Below are 17,598 nucleotides of genomic sequence, written 5' to 3' on the forward strand. Positions count from 1 at the left end.
GTTTTAGTTTATTTTATTAGAGGATCTTCTCAGAAGGTGAAGTGAGACCGAATGCTGGATGGGTGTTGCGGAATCATTGAGGTGCAGTGCTTAGTGAGGGTTCCTCCCCAGAGTGCCACGAAGGGCTAGGCATTGTCTTTTCATGTGTGAGGAGGGCCAGATCCTAAAGTATATGTGACATGGCTCAGGATATGGGGTGACAAAGTCCTTATGTCCCTGTCACAGAGGAGTTGTTGTAGTTTCTTCCATACCAGAAATGGGATATATTCTTCTGCTATGGTTCCCTGTGAGGCCTGTGTAGGTCATGGGGCCAGATATCTGACACTTCTATTAAGGGCCTTGTTCCTCCTTACCTGAGTGGGCTGGAGGGGACATTCGTAGAGAGAACTATTGTAACTACATTGTTCTTTCCTTCATTAGGCCAGTCTTCACAGACCCAGACACAAAGTTATCAGGCTCAGAAATGCCATGTTATATAAAATGTTAGTGAAGGCTGTCCATTCCCAGGGCCTCTAGGGGCAGAGCAGCAGGCTCTGGCTATAGCTCACACTTGATCAACCCAAACCCCTGATTTCTGTTTGTCATAAGCCACCTTGGGGAATTACAAATGGATTTGTAGAACACAAACTTCCAAAGCCCCATTCAGCTTCCTTGCACACCCAAGGGAGAGAGTGCCAGTGCTGCGTTCAGCCCCAGGTGTGGAATCTTAAATCACGGTAGGGGAGAGTGTCTGCATGGAGTCTGGAGTCTGGGTCCTGTGCAGTCCAGGCATGGGGAAAAGAGACTCCCAAGGCGCAGCAATCCTAATGCACATATTTCTTACCCAGAACTGTATGCAATGTGTTCCCATGCCCTGGGGCCACTACCTTAAGCAGAGGTTCTAAGAAGCAGGCACTCTTCACTGTGAAATATTAGTTAAAGATGTGTTACAGTCCTTTATGCTGCTCTATATTTGTTTAATGATGCAAAGATGCGTTGCTTTCTTTAATGTTTCATTTGTTAAACTCTTTAAAATGGTGTTACTGTGTCTGTCTAAGACACCTGATGGTCTAATAAAGAGCTGAGTGGCCAATAGCTAGGCAGGAGAATGGATGAGCTAGACTGGCAGGCAGAGAGAATAAGTAGGAGGAGAAATCAGGGAAGAGGGATGGAGGAGTGAGGAATGAAGAAGGGGAAAGGATACCAATCACCCTGCTACACAGCAAGCCTCAGAGTAAGGCATAAGAAAAGGTATACTTAATAGAGCAAGATAAAAGCCCAGAGGTAAAAGGTAGATGGGATAATATCAGTTAAGAAATGCTAGCTAAAAACAAAGCAAGCTAAGGCCAGGAATTCATAAGTCAGAATAAGTCCCTGTGTTAATTTGGGAGCTGGATGGTGATCCCCAAATATAAAGAGTAAAACAACAACAACAACAACAAAAGCAACTACACTTTCACATTTTTTTTTGAAACCAACAAAGGTAAGTGAGAAGATTTAGAATTCCTAAGAACAGCTTCCAAGAACTTTCCTACCACAAACCCAATAGCACAGCTTCCTTCAAAATTAGTCTGTGCTGGAGCCCATTGCCCATTCTCAATATCCCCCTATAGGCAGTTGGTGCCACCATGCTTGGAAAAGGGGATATCTCTCTCACCTCCAGCAACTGCTGCCAATCCCAGAGTATCAACCTACGGCTACCCTCTGCTGTCTAAGCTTACACACAACTGGTCCCAGGAGTCTGGGATTTGAGATACAATTCTCTGTGCTTTAGAAACAGAAAACTCTGAGGCATTAGGTTGCCAGGGGAAGTGGGTTTCTTTACAGTTCTGTCCAGAGCTAGGGAGAGAAACATTCTTAGCCTCTGCCCACTGTTCTCCTCCTAACAATTTTACAGGAAAACTGCAACACAAACCATCAGACAGACACGTGTAGATTTAGCTGTGAGGGAAGCTGTGACTCTGACAACATTCATTGGAGGGAATCTCCTCCTGTCCCAGCTGGAGAATCTCCTGGAGCCATTGTGACTTTAGCCTTGCTTCTCTCAGGGTCGGTCCCTATTCCATTAAATACAGTCATCCAGTCATCTAGGACACCCCTGAGACAAGGGGCAGGGATTAGTCTCATATCCCTCACCCTGCCCTGATTTTCCTCTGTCTACCTAAGATCTCCAATCTTTTTCTGATCCTAGCACGGCCTTGTCTAGACAGGGTAGAGGAATAGAACAGAAAAACACTGATTGCAGATAAAGTATTAGCAAATATTTATTATTCGTTTACTTGATTTTTATAAAGCAATGGGAAATTTCTCAAAATGAGACATATGTTATGGGGAGGTTAAGCAACGAGAGCTCTCAGATCCATGGGGTCTGAATAGTTTGGAATTAGGAGCCGTGTGCTCTGGGCCGGTGCTGAGGAAAGCCTGTGATTGGGGCAGTGATTGGCAAAGCTGTGGTGAATGAGGAAGAGACTGAGTTGGTCTCTGTGTGAAAGGGAGGCTGCAGGACCTGGGTTGTGCCTCTGTCCCTTCTGGAGGACCTGACAAATATTTTCTGATGGCACCCAGGGACATGTCCCTGCCATCGTTACTGAGTCTTTGTGTTCAGTGTCCCCTTGTGCTGCTGCACTAGTGACCCAATCCACTCTGAAGTTTTCTCCCTGGCCTCCTCCCAGCTGACAAGAGGCTCATAGCCCAGATCTCGCTGAGCTTTCTTGTAGGAGAAGGTGAACACAGTATTTGACACTGTGATCAAGTGGCGGGTGAAGGGAGGCCGGTATTTGTAGATTGGACGCAGCAGGAAGCTCACCACTTCCAGCAGGAAGGCAAGCCAGTACAGCAGGGGCAGGGGAGGGATCCAACTGGAACCAGGGCATAAGCCCCATTTCTTGCTCAGGTTGTAATTTAAATCATCATAGCTTTGGTGAGGAGTGTCATCTGAAATATAGTAGAACTGTCCTTGGATGTTTGGTGACTTCTTGGGGTCTCGTAGGCCCCTGGCAGCCAGAACGTGTGCCCAGGCCCCATTGCTCACATACACTGGGTTGGCTGTGGAGAATTTGCCAGTAGAGCTCAGAATAGCATTATTCTTGAGGGCATTAATTATTATATGAGAAAGGAATCGGCTTCCCTCCCCATAGATGTACATAGGCCTTAAGGCACAAGTATGCAATGTGCCGCCATCTTTCAGGGTGTGCCCATTGGCTGCCAGCACTGCCTTCTCAGCCATCTTTTTGCTGTATGGGTATGGATGAGAGCTTGTGTTTTCACGTTGTTCCTCTTCATTGCCGTTCATGACAATCTCCTTGTAGGAGTTGGGCCCTGCAACCTCAACCGAGCTGGTGTAGATGAAGGCTGGCACACTTGCCTGGACACAGGCCTCCAACAGCTTCTGGGTACCTAAGCACAGACAACACATTGTCAGGGTCATGACATAGATAATCCAGGGGGTTCACCATGTCCACACCTTCATAATTCTTTTCATCTTTAGCGTAACAGAGCAACTGTTACACATCACATCACATGCATTTTCTGTGCCCTGGTCTCCCAGCTACCACGCTATAACCTAGGGACAACAGTGGATTACCAAGAGCAAGAAACTTTAGGTTTTTATGTTCACTGCCCTGTGACTGTTTGCATGCATTAGTGTGTGTTTCTTTTATTTTCAAAGGCACCTAAGCTTCTTGCTTGTCCATGCCTAATGAGTCCATGAAATAATTATACTTTTATTCATATAAATTCATGCTTTTCTTTTAAATGTACAGAAGCAGAAGATCATATTCTTAGATTATGAACAAGAATAGTTCTTTTTAACTAAGAACTGTTGGAGAATTAAAATGGTCCAAGGTCAAATCCAATTGTGTACAGGTGATGTGCATGTTACATAGACATTTCTTAGTTACAGTATTTTTGTCATTTGATGATAATCTAAACTGTCAGAAGGACAACTAGTCTGAGTTATAGAATAATAATTGCTGGGTTTTGGGGGGGGGGGGAAGTAGAGGCACAGCTGGTGTTCCAGATTGTATACACAGTGTTAAAGATTCTTGCTTTTGTCTGTGACTTTATGTACTCAGTTATACAAAGAAGAGGTGATGAATATTCCGTCTAATTTTCATTCCGGAAGCCAGCACTGACTGACCTCATCTGTTTCTCTGGGTAGAAAACTAAGAGGAGCTGAGTGTTCCCTGCTGGGAATTCCCATAAGGGCAGACCCTTGTGAGGCCTGAAGCACTCTCAGAACTAACAGCTTGCCTGCAGGGTCTAGGCTAGGTCTAACCCTAGGGAGGCACTGGGTGGATGGCTATCAAATGCCTGGGGTTGGAGTCCAGTCTCATGGACATGAAGGACAACGGTTTGCTTGAAGTTGAAGTGGCATAGATGTGATTTACATCCTAGGTCACCCACTTTCTGTGTGCTGAGCCATAGCCTTGTAATAGCCCTGAGCTCTTCCAGCTGGGTCTGCTGAGCAGAGACATTCAACTCAGTCATGTTCCCTGATGAGAGATCCCCTTCCTGATCTGTGTTGACACTTTCAGCTTCCCAAGTTTCACCTTCCCTCCAGATACTGTACCTTTCAGATTAACATCCACTATGGTCTCTCTGGGAATGTCACCCATGACATCAATGACGGCCGCAGTATGAATGACAATGGAGATGCCTTGGCAGGCTCTCCTCAAGTACTGGGCATCCAGGATGTCTCCTTCCAGCACGGTCACCTTGGTCTTTGTCTGTAGGTCTGTGGAATACATGACAGGTCATTGGGAGGCTTTTCTGTGGGCTGGAATGTTCCCTGTGCACAGATGTCAATCAGTTATCTAGGTTATCGAGAATTGCTACAGTAGCAAAGTCAGAGAGGAGGCCTGATATATGGAAGGAAGTAAAAAAAAAAAAAAAGCATTCTTTCCCACTGCAGGAAACAAACCAGATTAGCAAGCAATCAAATGTGCCCAGGGTGTGAAATTGGTTCAAGAAAGTGGGGGGAAGTTGATCCATTCATCAAGGAGAGTCAGAAGTTAATGGGGGTGGGGGACTGAGAGTGTGACAGGGTTGGGATAGGAGCGGACTGGGTAGAAGTGAGATTAACAATCAGAATGTCTGTCCCAGGGTTATGATGAGGAAGACCCTGTTCCTAGCGGAGGGGAGTAGAGAAGGAAGTCACACAGATATGAATCTTAGGTATGTGTCTCCCCGCATACTCCCTTTGTCAAAGCCTGATATTTTCTGGGCTTGTGCTGAGCACAAAAGGAAGAGGTAATGCAGCACCAATTGCTTGTCTTAATAGACCCACGAAAGTAGAGGTGCTGGCAAGAGAAATAGGATAGGCTCCCTGGCAGGGAGTGGCGCACACCTTTAATCCCAGCATCTGGGGGGGGCGGGGCAGAGGCAGGCGGATCTCTGTAAGTTCAAGGCCAGACTGGTCTATAGAGTAAGTTTCAAGACGTAGGATGGGTTCAGGTATAGGTACAATGGAGTATCTCCTACGAGATATTACCAAAAACCCAGAAGTCTATGTTGCAACAGGCTCTCCAGGGACCCCTTACAGCTGTCTATGCCAAGGCAGTAGGTACAACGCCAGTACCTTTGGGTTCCTCTGCCACCCACAGAGAGCACTGCCTGTCATTTTGCCACTCAACTCTCAAAATGAACTGTGTGCCAGTGTGACACATGCTGTCTTCACCAGTGCCCTGTGTTTGCTTTGGCTTCTTAATTTGCACCCAACTTTCGGAGCTTCCTTATTTCCTCTCCACACTTCCTAGAGCCTGGCCCTCTGATGAGGAAAGTGGGGGCACAGGTATGGCGGCACCAACTGAGGGACCTCACTTGACCTATCTCCACTGGCGCCTCTAGCCCCATTCTCTGGGGTTGCTTGGAATCAGGTTTTCAGTGGCGAATTAAAGTCACTGAACTGAAATTGCCAAGGGAGCCAGATAGCAGCGAGGAGGGCAGGAGAAATTCGGAGCTGAGGGAACATTTCCAGAGACACAAATACCAAGGTTTGCTCCTAAGTCTCGAATGAATGTGTCCTCTTTGCAACCCCTCCTCTCCTCCAGCAACTGCAGGACATCCCTGAAGGACAGAGGGGCAAGCAGGGGACTTCTCAGGAGAAAGCCGGTACCTAGCAGAGGGTTAAATTCCCAGATTATGATCCTATCTGCCCATGTCATCCATCTTCTCTTTCACTACTGATTTAGACAGACTGGTTCAGGGATGTCGCCTTGACAGGACAGAAGGAATCCAGATCTCTATTAACATATATTCTTATCCATGAGCTATTTGGAGACCCCGAGATCCCAGGAGAAGACTCTAAGAGTGTTTCCTGGTGGAGCCACAGCTGCAACCTTATCTAGGAGACCAGGGTGTGGCAAATATTGCGCAGCCACCTGGTGGAGTGTTGCTCTCATGAGAATTGTGTCAGAGAGAGAGACCCCAGGAAACTTCTACTCACAGAGAGTGTGAAGCGCATAAAGGTTGCAGCTAAATTTCCTGGGCTCCCATTCGGTTGGTTGATTTTAGCTGTGCTATTTGGGCAAGACAGTTAACTCCTGTGTCTATTTGTCTTCAGAGATAGTGGCGGGGGCAGGGGGAACACAGTAACTACATTCCAGGAAGGTTGTACAGAGCTAATGAGCTATTGCCCCAGAAGGCACCAGAGAGGCTGGCACAGAAAGCACACACACGGACAGGAGTCTCAGCTCTTACCGTTCTGCAGGGCCTCTATCCATTCCCCCTAATGGTACTCACTGTGGCGCTCTTCCTCCAGACCAAGGCCTGGCTACTTACAAATATTGCTGAGATATTGGGATTCTAGCTAATAGAATTGGCTGTGTGTTTGTACGTGATTTCTGGAAGCAGCATTCAAGCCAATAGAGGAGCAAATTGACCTTGGAAGAGGTCGGAGATAAGGAAGTAGTGTAGAGGATTAATGGTTGTCTCAAAGAGTTGGGGGGGGGGGGGGTCCTGTGTGTAGGGCAGATCCCTAAGTATTTGACGTTTACCCTTGATGCTGTGGAGGAGGTCAAAGAACTAGCTTGAGGCAAATATAGACAATGGGAAACACTGAAGATTCTGGGGCCAAGGCAAAATTAATTGAGAGAACCTCTGGCTTGATCTGCGATCCTCATTAATCAGATGACGTTGCTATAATCATCTTTATTTTCCCAGCTCAAAGTCCTTGCTGTCCAGGTGAGAGTGGGCCTCCTTTCCTACTTTCCCTGCAAGGCTCGTTTAATGACAGGGGTTGAAGAGGTGGTTAAAATATCCCATGAAATCAGCTCGTCCAGTTGTACCTGAGATAACAAATTGGCAAAGGAATAAAGGCCTAGCCCAGTGAATTCTGCCATCTTTTTCTCAGTGATGACAAACACCAGTGAGGAACGATGAGGCGAATGTAAGAACAGCCCAGGTGAGGCATGGGCAGTCCTGCTCACACTGGCTTTGTGTTGGTCCCTTGGTGTGACCTCGTGCAATTGCTCAGAAAACTCACTACCTCAGAGCTCAGTCTCCATATCTGCTTTTTCCTGGCTGCCTGGCTGCCCCTGCTCCTTTCCTATCTTGCCTCTGTCTATTCTTCTCCCTTTTATATCATTTTACTCCTTTTATTTGACCTCTACCCAAGACACTAAATGAACGACACCCCCCACCCTCCACCCACGCCCCCACTGCAACAGAGAAAACCACAACAAAACAAACAACTAGATGGGTAGCAATTAGGAGAGACAGGGAGCTAGCACCAAAACCTCCAGCTTAATAATCTTTATGGATATTACCTGGCTATTGGCAAGTCTGCATTGAAGAGCAGACGGGAGAGAGAACCCGTCAGTCTTCCCCAAGTGTACAGTGTTTTTTATGCTGTGTGCTCTGTTTCTTCCCGATTAATGTGGACATGGGGAAGTGTAATGACTGCTAGCGTTTTTCATTTACTTGACAAGGGAGGAGCCCTCCAGGCATCCAGTCATCCAATCAGCTATGGTTATGCAGTCACGTGCCTAAAGAGTCCAAGACGAAGAATATAGAAATGAAGGTTCCAGACATAAGAACGGGGAAATGAAGAAACATAAAGTTGTAAGCCCAGGAGAATATGAACAGGTTGTCAGCAGCTTTCTTAGCAGCTTAAGGATTGACAGTTAAGAGTGGGTTACTTTGCTTTACAACCCATAGCTCTGTCTGCAAGGCTGAAGCGGCCCTCTGCAAACCAAGGGTCAGCTTTTAGATAACCCCCCAACTACTCTTGACTAACAACTGATGTGAGCTAAGTTAACCTTTAATGGGATATACACAACTTCTTGGCTGTGCATTATCCCATACCCTTCCCTGCTATACACAACTGGTAGTATCAGGGGCGGGGCAGAGCTTAGGTAAACACCATCAGAAAGCGCCAAAGAGAAACAATGGGCAAAGTACAAACATTAGTTTAACTGAAAAACCCTGTTAATGGACGTTATAAAGAAGGCAATTTGTGTCTGAGTTTTACCTCAAGATTGTAGAAATTCTTCTGTTCATGCCTAGTGCTTGCTTCTTGCTATAAAAAGGGGGAGTTCAAAAGTAGCCCATTGCCACAGCCATGCAGATTCATCTTCAACTGTGGTCTCTCAGCTAGATGAGAAGCTTTGTGTGCCCCATGGATATTTTTTTTCTTTTACTGGAATAAAGTTTTCTTCTGGTTTAATAGACTTTGATGGGTCTGTCCCCCATCTTTGTGCAACCTTGTGGACCCAACAACACCAGATCCTCAAGTTTACTTACTGAAAAATTCCTCCTTGGTTTCCGGCCTGAAGACCTTGTCCAGGACTCTGACCTCTTCCAGATCCTTCTCCTGCACCAGCAAGTGGACGACCCTCTGGCCCAGAAACCCTCCTGCCCCTGTCACCAGGCAGCTCCACCCGGGCATGGTCAACACAGGAAGCAGGTCCAGTGAATGCAAGGGGTGATGTGGGGTGATTCTGGAGATGACTGAAAAGAGAGAGCCAGGGATGACTCAAGCCCAGTTTCTCCCACCAACCTCTCATAACTCAGATGGCAAGACGCAGGAAGGTTTCTCCACAGCACTAAGCAACGTGTTTCAATGTATACCCAGAAACTGTAAGGCCTTCAGGGTGTGGTTGTGTCCCAAGATTTCTGCTTTCCCAGATGCCTGTTGCAAGCCCAGGGTGTGCTTCGGACAGGGCCCCAAACTCACTGCACACAATCAAGTTACATAAGCAGTTCGCAGAACTCAGAGAAATGTTTACTTTGTTGGCTACAAAAGGTGAGGCACAAAGAAAGAGATCCAGAGTTTTTATGTCCTTGGGGAATATCCTCCAGGGACCTGAACAGGTCCGGTGACCTGGAAACACAGGAAGCCTGTAATTGGGCATCTGTTTTGATGACTTCATTTATGGGCGTACTGGAATCATGTACAATTTTGCTGAAACAAGATAGGATTCAGAGGATCCAAGTGTATCTGATTGGATGGGTGACCTCGTAAGATCTGTCTTTTGAAATCCCTCAGCATTTCTTCCTTGAGGGTGTGGGACAGACGATGTTTAGACTAGGAAGGCTCTGCCCATAAGGAGGTACAACCCATCAACCCATTTTGGAGTGAGATTTGAATCACATACCATAGAGAAAAAAACACATTTAGGGGATAATAGCAAATCCACTGTCTGATATATATATCTCAAATCCCTAAATCCCTCATGTCAAATAGAAATGTCATCAAGAAATCTGCCATATCGAAGGAATTTTATTTAACCTTTATTAGTAAGTTCCATGCTTTATGCTATGTGAATACATTTCGAAGGCCAGAATCAGCCACCACACTTCCTTTTTCCTCGCCATCAGGTTACAAAGCAAGTTTTTTTGCAAACTTACACTTTCATCTTTCCAGGAATCTTGTGTAATTGGGTTATGACATAGTACTGTGTCTTTCTCTAGATTCGCTGGAGGTGTAGATGTAAGGAAAGATCCCCTTCCAGTTAGAGCCTAGTTATTCCTTTCTCTTCTCTCAGGGGCTCCTCCTTTTCTCCCAATTCACCAACAGCCAAATATTTTCAGGCTTGGAAGGGACATTAGGTGAGGCCACTTGCTCATCTAGATTGCATGCAGCAATGGTAGCCTAATAAATAGCCTCTCTCCCACATAGTAGTAGGGTTAACTACATCTTGTAGAACTGGTGGGCTATCTGAACCACTAGCCAATATAGCAGCACTCACTGTTAATCCCAGCATCACCCACACCTTCAGAACTCCAGGAAGTGTGATAGAAGTTTCCATGGACACTGTCCCTAGCACAACACTTTCAGTAGCTTGAATCCTGGTCTTCAGATAGTAGCCTTGGTGCATTGGGAGCTGATCTTTGAAGAGATATGTGAAGCAAGAATGTTACACAATTGCACACATTTGTGTGTGTAATCACTTGTGTGCATACGTGTGCACACACACGCACACACACACACAAACATACATGCCATTTTCCTAACCTCTGATTTGCATGGCGACCGTTTTATACACCAGGCTGGAGAAAGATTTCTCTGTTAGAGTCACCCTCTGCTCCCATAGAAGCAGGTAAAAGTGACAAGGAGCTCGGGAAAGGCTGGAAGAGATACCTCTTCTGTGAACCTTGTCTTCATCCCACCACTGTTTCCAGTTGGCCTCCATTAAGAATTCAGCAGCACATTTTGCTCTAGGAGGACTTCATCAGGGAGCACAGCTCAGCTAGAAATCCCTCCCTCCTCAACTAACACCAAGAGACCAACATCAAGAAAAAGTGGTTCAGTTTATCATATAATTCCAGTTTAAACACTTCAAGTTTGTCACCTACTCATCTCTTATATTTAAATGTTTTAGTGCCAAGTTAATTTCCTGGGTGCGTTTTTCAATCTAGTCCACTAAGCTGCTCACCCACTTGGAGGATAACCCTGTGTCCATTTTGACCAGGTAGAGCCTGCCTTCTGCAGCCATGAGTCCTGTCCTAACCCTAGTGTGTTCGTCTTTGTGCAGTTTTTAGAACCAAATCACTCTGCTCGATCAGCTACTCTCCCAATCCATTTGGACAACACCCATGAAAGAATTCCTTCACGTTACACCTTCCTGCTTCCACCGTCTCTTGCTATCACCTTTCCCGTTAATGGATTGTGCTTTTGGTGACCAGGAGACAGGAAGAGAACCCCTGTTGTGCTTGTGTAGTTTTTCTTGGAGGCACTGCTGACAGTGGAGGTCTGAGGTCAACCCCGAGTTGCTGTTCTGAGCTCCATCAAGCATCAGTCTGCCCCACCGTTCTGGGTCCTTTCCTCCCACGTCAGGCACCCTCTGTCTGCATCAGCCTGACCCAGCATTCTCTGCTAAAAATGGCCAAAGTTTCACCCCTTTCTTACTAGTCTGTGTGTTTCTGTGCACACAGGGACACAATTCCCCAGCTGTTGTAGCCGTCTCTAAGTCTCAGTGATAACTTTAAATAAATGATTGTGAAATGGGTCCTACAGGAAGAAAACAGGGGATGGAAAAAGGGCTGTTTACAGCCTTGTGCTTACCAGGCACCTTTCAGGACATATCAATATATTTATTTCCTCTCATATATTGACTTTTCTCTGATATGTTGATATTTTATATAGACCAAAGACAAGGGCAGTTACCCACGACAATGAGCAATCTATTTCTGAGAATCACCTTGTCACCTTAAGCAAGGTGATCTTTCTTGGGCAACACTGCAGAAGCTGGCCTGGGACAATGATCAGTTAGCTCACATCTTGACAAGCATTGCCATAACTCTGTTTACCTATGGCTCCTATAGCAGCTCTTCCTCTGCTGATTGTGAGCTCATAGCAGTACCATGAATATGAACTTGGGGCTCACTGAGCGCTGTTATCTGTTTTTCTTCCCCCGTCCCCCAGAGCCACGTAGAAGAGATTTTTCTCCCCTTTGTTTTTTTTTTAGCAAATACTTGTTTCATTAATTGGTAGGATGGCTGCTCCAGTCCAGGTTTTTAACTTAGAAGTTCTGGTGACAAAATGCTGTGACTGATGGTCACACAAATAGCATGCTTGGTAGTTAGTAATAGCTTAGTGTCGCCAGATAGCTTGTGTGTTTGGGTCAGGGTTCTATAGAGCAACAGAACCAAGAGGATGCCTGTCTGTCTATCTATCTATCTATCTATCTATCTATCTATCTCCCAGAATTCATTAAATCAGCATTAAAAAGAGTAAGAACAGTCAAGTCACACCTCAGGAACTAGTGGTTACCTGCTTCTTGAGGCTAAATGCCTCAGCAGTTTGAATGGTCCCATAATAGCTGTGGGGAGACAAACTGTACTTACGTAGCCTCAAGGCCGGTGTGTCAGTAGTCCCAACCTGGAGCTGGAAGTGTGGAAGGTTTCTGAGACCCAGCTGGTCTCCGGTTCACGAAGCAGGCTTGGAAAAGATTGTTTCTGCTATCTACAAGGGAGCCAACAGCAGCACTGCCAGTCAACTCCGATGCAAGAAGGAACCAAAGCCAGCACTGGGCCAGATGTTCCTCCTGGACAGGGCGTTTTTTTTTATTTGGGCTGCTACCAGAGGGTGCCGCCCACAATCAGGGTAGGGCTTCCCACATCAGTCAAGGTAATCAGGGCATTTCGTTGAGTGATTTTCCTTTGTGACAAACTGACACTAAAACCGAGGTCGGAACCAGCTGAGGAGGACTTCTTTTGGCAGAAGGCTACTCTTGAGCTAAAGAGAACATCTTGTTCTACAGTCCAAAGACCTGCCTAAAATTAAAAGGTACAAAAGAAAATAGATTTGTTTAACTTAAAAGGAAACCAAAACATCTTACAGAAAGGGTTTTCCGTAAATCTGCGGGGAGTCCCTTTATTTGTCTTATGACGTCTAATTCTATATCTTTAACTATAGATAAATCTAACTTTAAAAGGTTTTGAATAGTGATGGTCAGCTCTTTCTTTGTTGTCAAGGTTAAGGGTGGAATCAGGCGGAGTGCTGTGAAGGCCACACGAAGGCCCAGCAGAGGGCTACAGCTGGCTGTGTTTCTGTTGATTGGAAGACAGCATGGTGGGGGGGGGGGGTCACTAGGCTTCAAGAGATCTTAAGAGGGCTGGTAGCTATCTTTGCACTGTCCCCTTTCACATTTTGGGTATATTTTAGAGGCTGGAGAAGGTTTGCAGACTGAGATTTAATATATGACCATGACCACCGGTCTATGTCTCCTGCTTCAATGGATAGTTCCATATTCAATCCTGTGGATATTATCCTTAAAACGACACAGAGTTGGGAGGGGCAAGGGGCAAGTGTTGGGGCAGGGATGCTTGGGCAGTGTTTGAGGAGAGTGGTTGGGGGATGAATATGATCATGTTTCACTGTATATGCATATGAAATTCTTAAGAATAAAGAAAAATTAGCATAAGAACCTACTATATGCAACCAAAATCACAGCTTTAAAATCTAATTTCTATCTACGTTTATGTAAATTTACACGGACGTTATAACAAAAACCTCTCAGCCCCACTTAAAGATTTGTCAAAGTCCTTCTACAGTCCAAGTATGGATGTCTAAGTGATAAGGACAAAAAAGAGTGTCAATACTTGGATCTTAGTCCTGGAAGGTCAGTGAGAACCCAGGGGTGGGCAGGTGCCTCTAAAAATTCCAGCGTGAACAGATACCATGGAAGCACTAAAGGGTGAACATTAACCAGAATTCTCTTGGAAGAGGGGAACCATTGAAAAAAAGGTCTCTCATGCTTGAATGGTCAATAAGACTTTGACCCATCCCTGAAGATGGTGACGATAGGTTACCTGCATCCCCCAGGTATGGTTAAATTAGCAATTCAAGGTTTCAAGGTTAATTATTGGCCACCAACTCTGTCTTGAACACCAATAGGAAAGAATAATAACAACACCAAGCAGTTATAATATTTTGGAACACATACTACCAGGCCCGGACTAAGGCTCCCGGACTGACATCCTTCAGTTAGGGGCCCTATCTACCTACAGCAGAGTCAGTAAGTGACTGGTTTTAGTCATTCTCAAAGGGATTTTACTAGGTGTTACTAACTAATCCAGTGGCTGTTAAACTCCATGGGTTACTAATGAGCTGCACCTGGGCAGGGTCAGCATTCCTTTCCAGAAAATGGCTGAAATAAGCAGAAAGAGAGCCCCTACGAGAGCATTAAACCAACTAAGTAAGCACCGATACTTTCCCTTTAAAGGGAACCCTAAAGGTCGGTTGCAATAACTAAGTATAAAAGTCCACGACACAGAACTTCCACTTTTAAAACTGTCCTGGTGGAAAATTGTAGCACGAGACAAAAGTTGGGGTTCAAACCGAAGGCCAGGAAAACAAAACAGCCAGCCACTGGTTCTTATCTCAGTCCGAAATGGCTATCCTTCATCTCAGAATGAGACTGACTGAGAGCTGTCTCTCCCCCATCTTATGTTCCTCTCCAGTGCTGGGATTAAAGGATGCACCACTACCACCCGGTTTCTATGGCAAACTAGTGTGGCTACTGGGATTAAAGGTGTGTGTCACCACTGCCTGGTCTGTAAGGCTGATCAGTGCAGCTGTTTTACTCTCTGAACTTCAGGCAAGCTTTATTTATTAAAATACAAATGAAATATCACTACATTTCCACTTTTTGTCTAATATTAAGAGGGGAAGTTATAATTAATGTAAGAAAAACTATATACAATAAGTATAATGACTATAAACAATATATACAGATAATAACTACATCAACAATGTCTAGTCCATTTGCATTTGACAAACTTAGAGAAAATATTCCCTATCTATCCTATCTTGGTGAGTCCAAAGTCTTGTACCTAATTTACTTTCTATCATAACTTGCTTTCTGAGTCTGGTAAACTACAACTCTATCTAATCTCCAGCTTTCTCAGAGACCTAAGAAGGAAATAGTGTTAACTGAGTAAGCAGGAAGTGTGAGCAGACAAAATTCAAATGGAATATTACTACAGACAGTGTCTCAGTGACACGCATGCTCCCCATCACTCCAGGCAAATTCTTTCTTGACTGCTATAAAATTCTTCCCAGGATATTCTGTCAAAACTAATTTTGTCTGGCTCTGACTACATAAGAGTCTAACTCTGTCCGATATTCCCCCAAATCCTCCATCACGGCTCTGTCATTCATCCACAGGCTCAGCATACTCTTCCTGCCCTTTAGACAGACTTCACAATGTTCCCCTTAACTCCTGCATGGCTCAGACCCCAGGCAATGCACAGGGAACGAGTGGGCTCCTGGGACACACCAATTGATCATCCCTAGGTCTGTCCTATTTGCTGTCTGTTACCTCAGAGACCCTTATGGCAAGCAAGTCAGCGAATTCTTGTTGTAATACAGCAGGCTCTTGTTAACCTCTTCTCTTCTGAAGGGACAGAATTTATTTACTCATTTATTTTTAATGCCAGGCATTCTGCCGTGCCTCTTCTCATGCCCAGTTTTCACAGGTCCTTGTTAGGCTGCGTGCCCACGGATGTCGCATTTCTTACTGTTCTTATTCAACTGGACATTTTCCATCCCTAACACCTACAGTGGCTGAGTTCCTTTAAGAACTCTAAAGGCCTTCTGGCTAGAACAATTCTGAGGTAAGTTGTCCAGATGGGTTTGGACGCTCTTGGGGTCTTAGGGTTTCTATTGGTGTGATAAAACACTGTGACTGAAAACGAGACGGTGAGGAAAGCATTTATTTCAGTTTATAGCTCCACATCAGAGTCCATCACTGAGGGCAGTCAGGACAAGAACTCAAACAGAGGAGCCTGGAGGCAGGAGTTGGTGCAGAGGTCATGGAAGAGAGAGTTGCTTATTGACTTACTCTTCATGGCTTGCTCAATCTGCTTTCTTACACCATCCAGGCTACCTGCCTAAGAGTTGCATTGCCCACAGTGAGCTGGGCCCTCTTACATCAATTCTCAATCAATGAAATGCTCTCCAGTCATGCATGCCACAGACCAATTGCTATGGAGGCATTTTCTCAGTTTAGATTTCCTTTACCTACATGGTCCTAGCTTTGTGTCAAGTTGACATAAAAACTACCCAGCCCACATGGCTTTGTGCTTTTATGTCTTAACCTTTTGTCTGCTTAATCTTCTGATGTAATTGGAATATTCTATATAGTGAAACATTAAGCTACTATCTTTGGGATATCAGCTATTACCATCAACCATGAAGCCTGTTTCACACCTTTGAGACTGTCTTGAATTCCAAAGGCTGTTACAGGCTAAGCCTTTGGTCTCTTGTGATGGTCACTCCTCTCTTCTCTAAAATACCCCAGTGCCTTCTAGGCCTGAGAGCCCTACAGCCTTATGGTAGATCAGCCACAGCAGCTATGACACCAAGACCCATGCTCAGCTCTGAAGCAGTTTCACAGTCAATACCTTGACGTTGGTGATCTACAGGTAGAAATGTAGAGCTAAGTTCCCCACACAAAGCAAAGTGACTACATTTTGACCATCAGCCTAGGAGCTTGGTACTTTCTTTTGATTTGCTATGAGGCCTCTGCTCGTCATGGGGGTCAAGCACGTCCTAATACCAATTAAGATGCTAGTCACCTAGAATCACCCAGAACAGGCTAGCATAAACGTTTGTCTCTTATCTTTGGATTCCGGGGAACTCATGTGGCTCAATTTGTAATGAATTCATTGCTATAGGCATCAAGTTTTCAGCTTCCATCAGAGATGCAGACTAATAAATTAATATTTAAGATAATATATAAAAGTTACATTTATAGTACACTATAGGACTAGCCAGCAACAAGTTTTCTCTAGGTGATGTGGAATTCCCTTCTGTTTGCTGTGAATACCATTGATTAATAAAGGACAGTTTTGGACTTATAGCAGGGCAGAACTTAGCTAGATGGGGAAAACTAAACTGAATGCTGGGAGAAAGGAGGCAAAGGAGAGAGAAGCCATGTAGCCCTGCTGGAGACAAACGTTGAAACTTTATTATTTTTGGGCTGAGCAGTCAGGAAACAAACAAGCAGCCTCCTTGCAACATGGAGGGACCTCAAAGATAGCATACTTACTATTTCTCATAGCTACACAGAACCATAGCCATAATTCAACAAGTTGTCTTGGTTTTTCATGTCCTTTTAAGGGTTTTACCTTGGGACCTGCCTATCTGGGATCAGATTGTTGATAAAAATTTTTGTTGTTTTTCAACTCAGGTTGTCTTTCTGCTTTTAGTGGAATGGTGTTCAGGAAAGACTAGGTTGTGGTGGGCTTGAGGTGACACTTTCTTCTGTTAGTCTGTTGTTCAGGCACCAGGTTGTATCCCCAGACACCTACCGAAGTTGAGTACTGTCTGTAACTATAGTCACGGTCCAGCAATAAACACACCACACAGAGTGTGAGTTGACGACAAAACAATCATTCTGTAAATACAAAATGTTATAGGAAATAGAAGACGGCCCTGTCGTATGGTGTACACGGATTATTGTGAGAGAAAGTGAAGAGAGAGAAACAGTGGGGTAGTGGTTGGTATTAGGTTGCTTTACTAGAGGTAAAGAATGGAATATGCACAGGAAGGAATGGCAAACACAAAAACAAAAGCAAGAGGTGAGATGTAGAGGTTCTGCTTAGAAGTAGATTAAAGAGAAAGGGGTCCTGATATGCACTAAAGCGATGCTGAACATGCTCATCTCTGAC

At 45.0% G+C, this 17,598-nt stretch overlaps 1 protein-coding gene and 1 long non-coding RNA gene across 3 annotated transcripts in view; one reads left to right on the forward strand and one right to left on the reverse strand.

Annotated features, from left to right (window-relative positions):
* Positions 1-2,218: 2,218 nt before the first annotated feature.
* Positions 2,219-12,459, reverse strand: LOC121438015 (3 beta-hydroxysteroid dehydrogenase/Delta 5-->4-isomerase type 2-like). Its single transcript, XM_041638187.1, has 4 exons — positions 12,268-12,459; positions 8,722-8,928; positions 4,550-4,714; positions 2,219-3,375 (listed from the first exon to the last, which is right to left on the reverse strand). Exons 2-4 carry the CDS (start codon positions 8,864-8,866, stop codon positions 2,564-2,566), a joined length of 1,122 nt encoding a protein of 373 aa, XP_041494121.1. The 5' UTR covers positions 8,867-8,928; positions 12,268-12,459; the 3' UTR covers positions 2,219-2,563.
* Positions 12,460-12,575: 116 nt separating this feature from the next.
* LOC121438018 overlaps positions 12,576-17,598 on the forward strand; it is a 64,857-nt gene continuing 59,834 nt past the window's right edge. For both annotated transcript variants that reach the window (XR_005973026.1, XR_005973025.1), the window contains exons 1-2: positions 12,576-12,709; positions 15,394-15,540. This is a non-coding gene — a long non-coding RNA (uncharacterized LOC121438018). The remainder of the gene's footprint in view (positions 12,710-15,393; positions 15,541-17,598) is intronic.

This window comes from Microtus oregoni, unplaced genomic scaffold, assembly GCF_018167655.1.
Source record: "Microtus oregoni isolate MIOR12 unplaced genomic scaffold, Mior012 000054F_ref0000373, whole genome shotgun sequence".
Taxonomy (NCBI): domain Eukaryota; kingdom Metazoa; phylum Chordata; class Mammalia; order Rodentia; family Cricetidae; genus Microtus; species Microtus oregoni.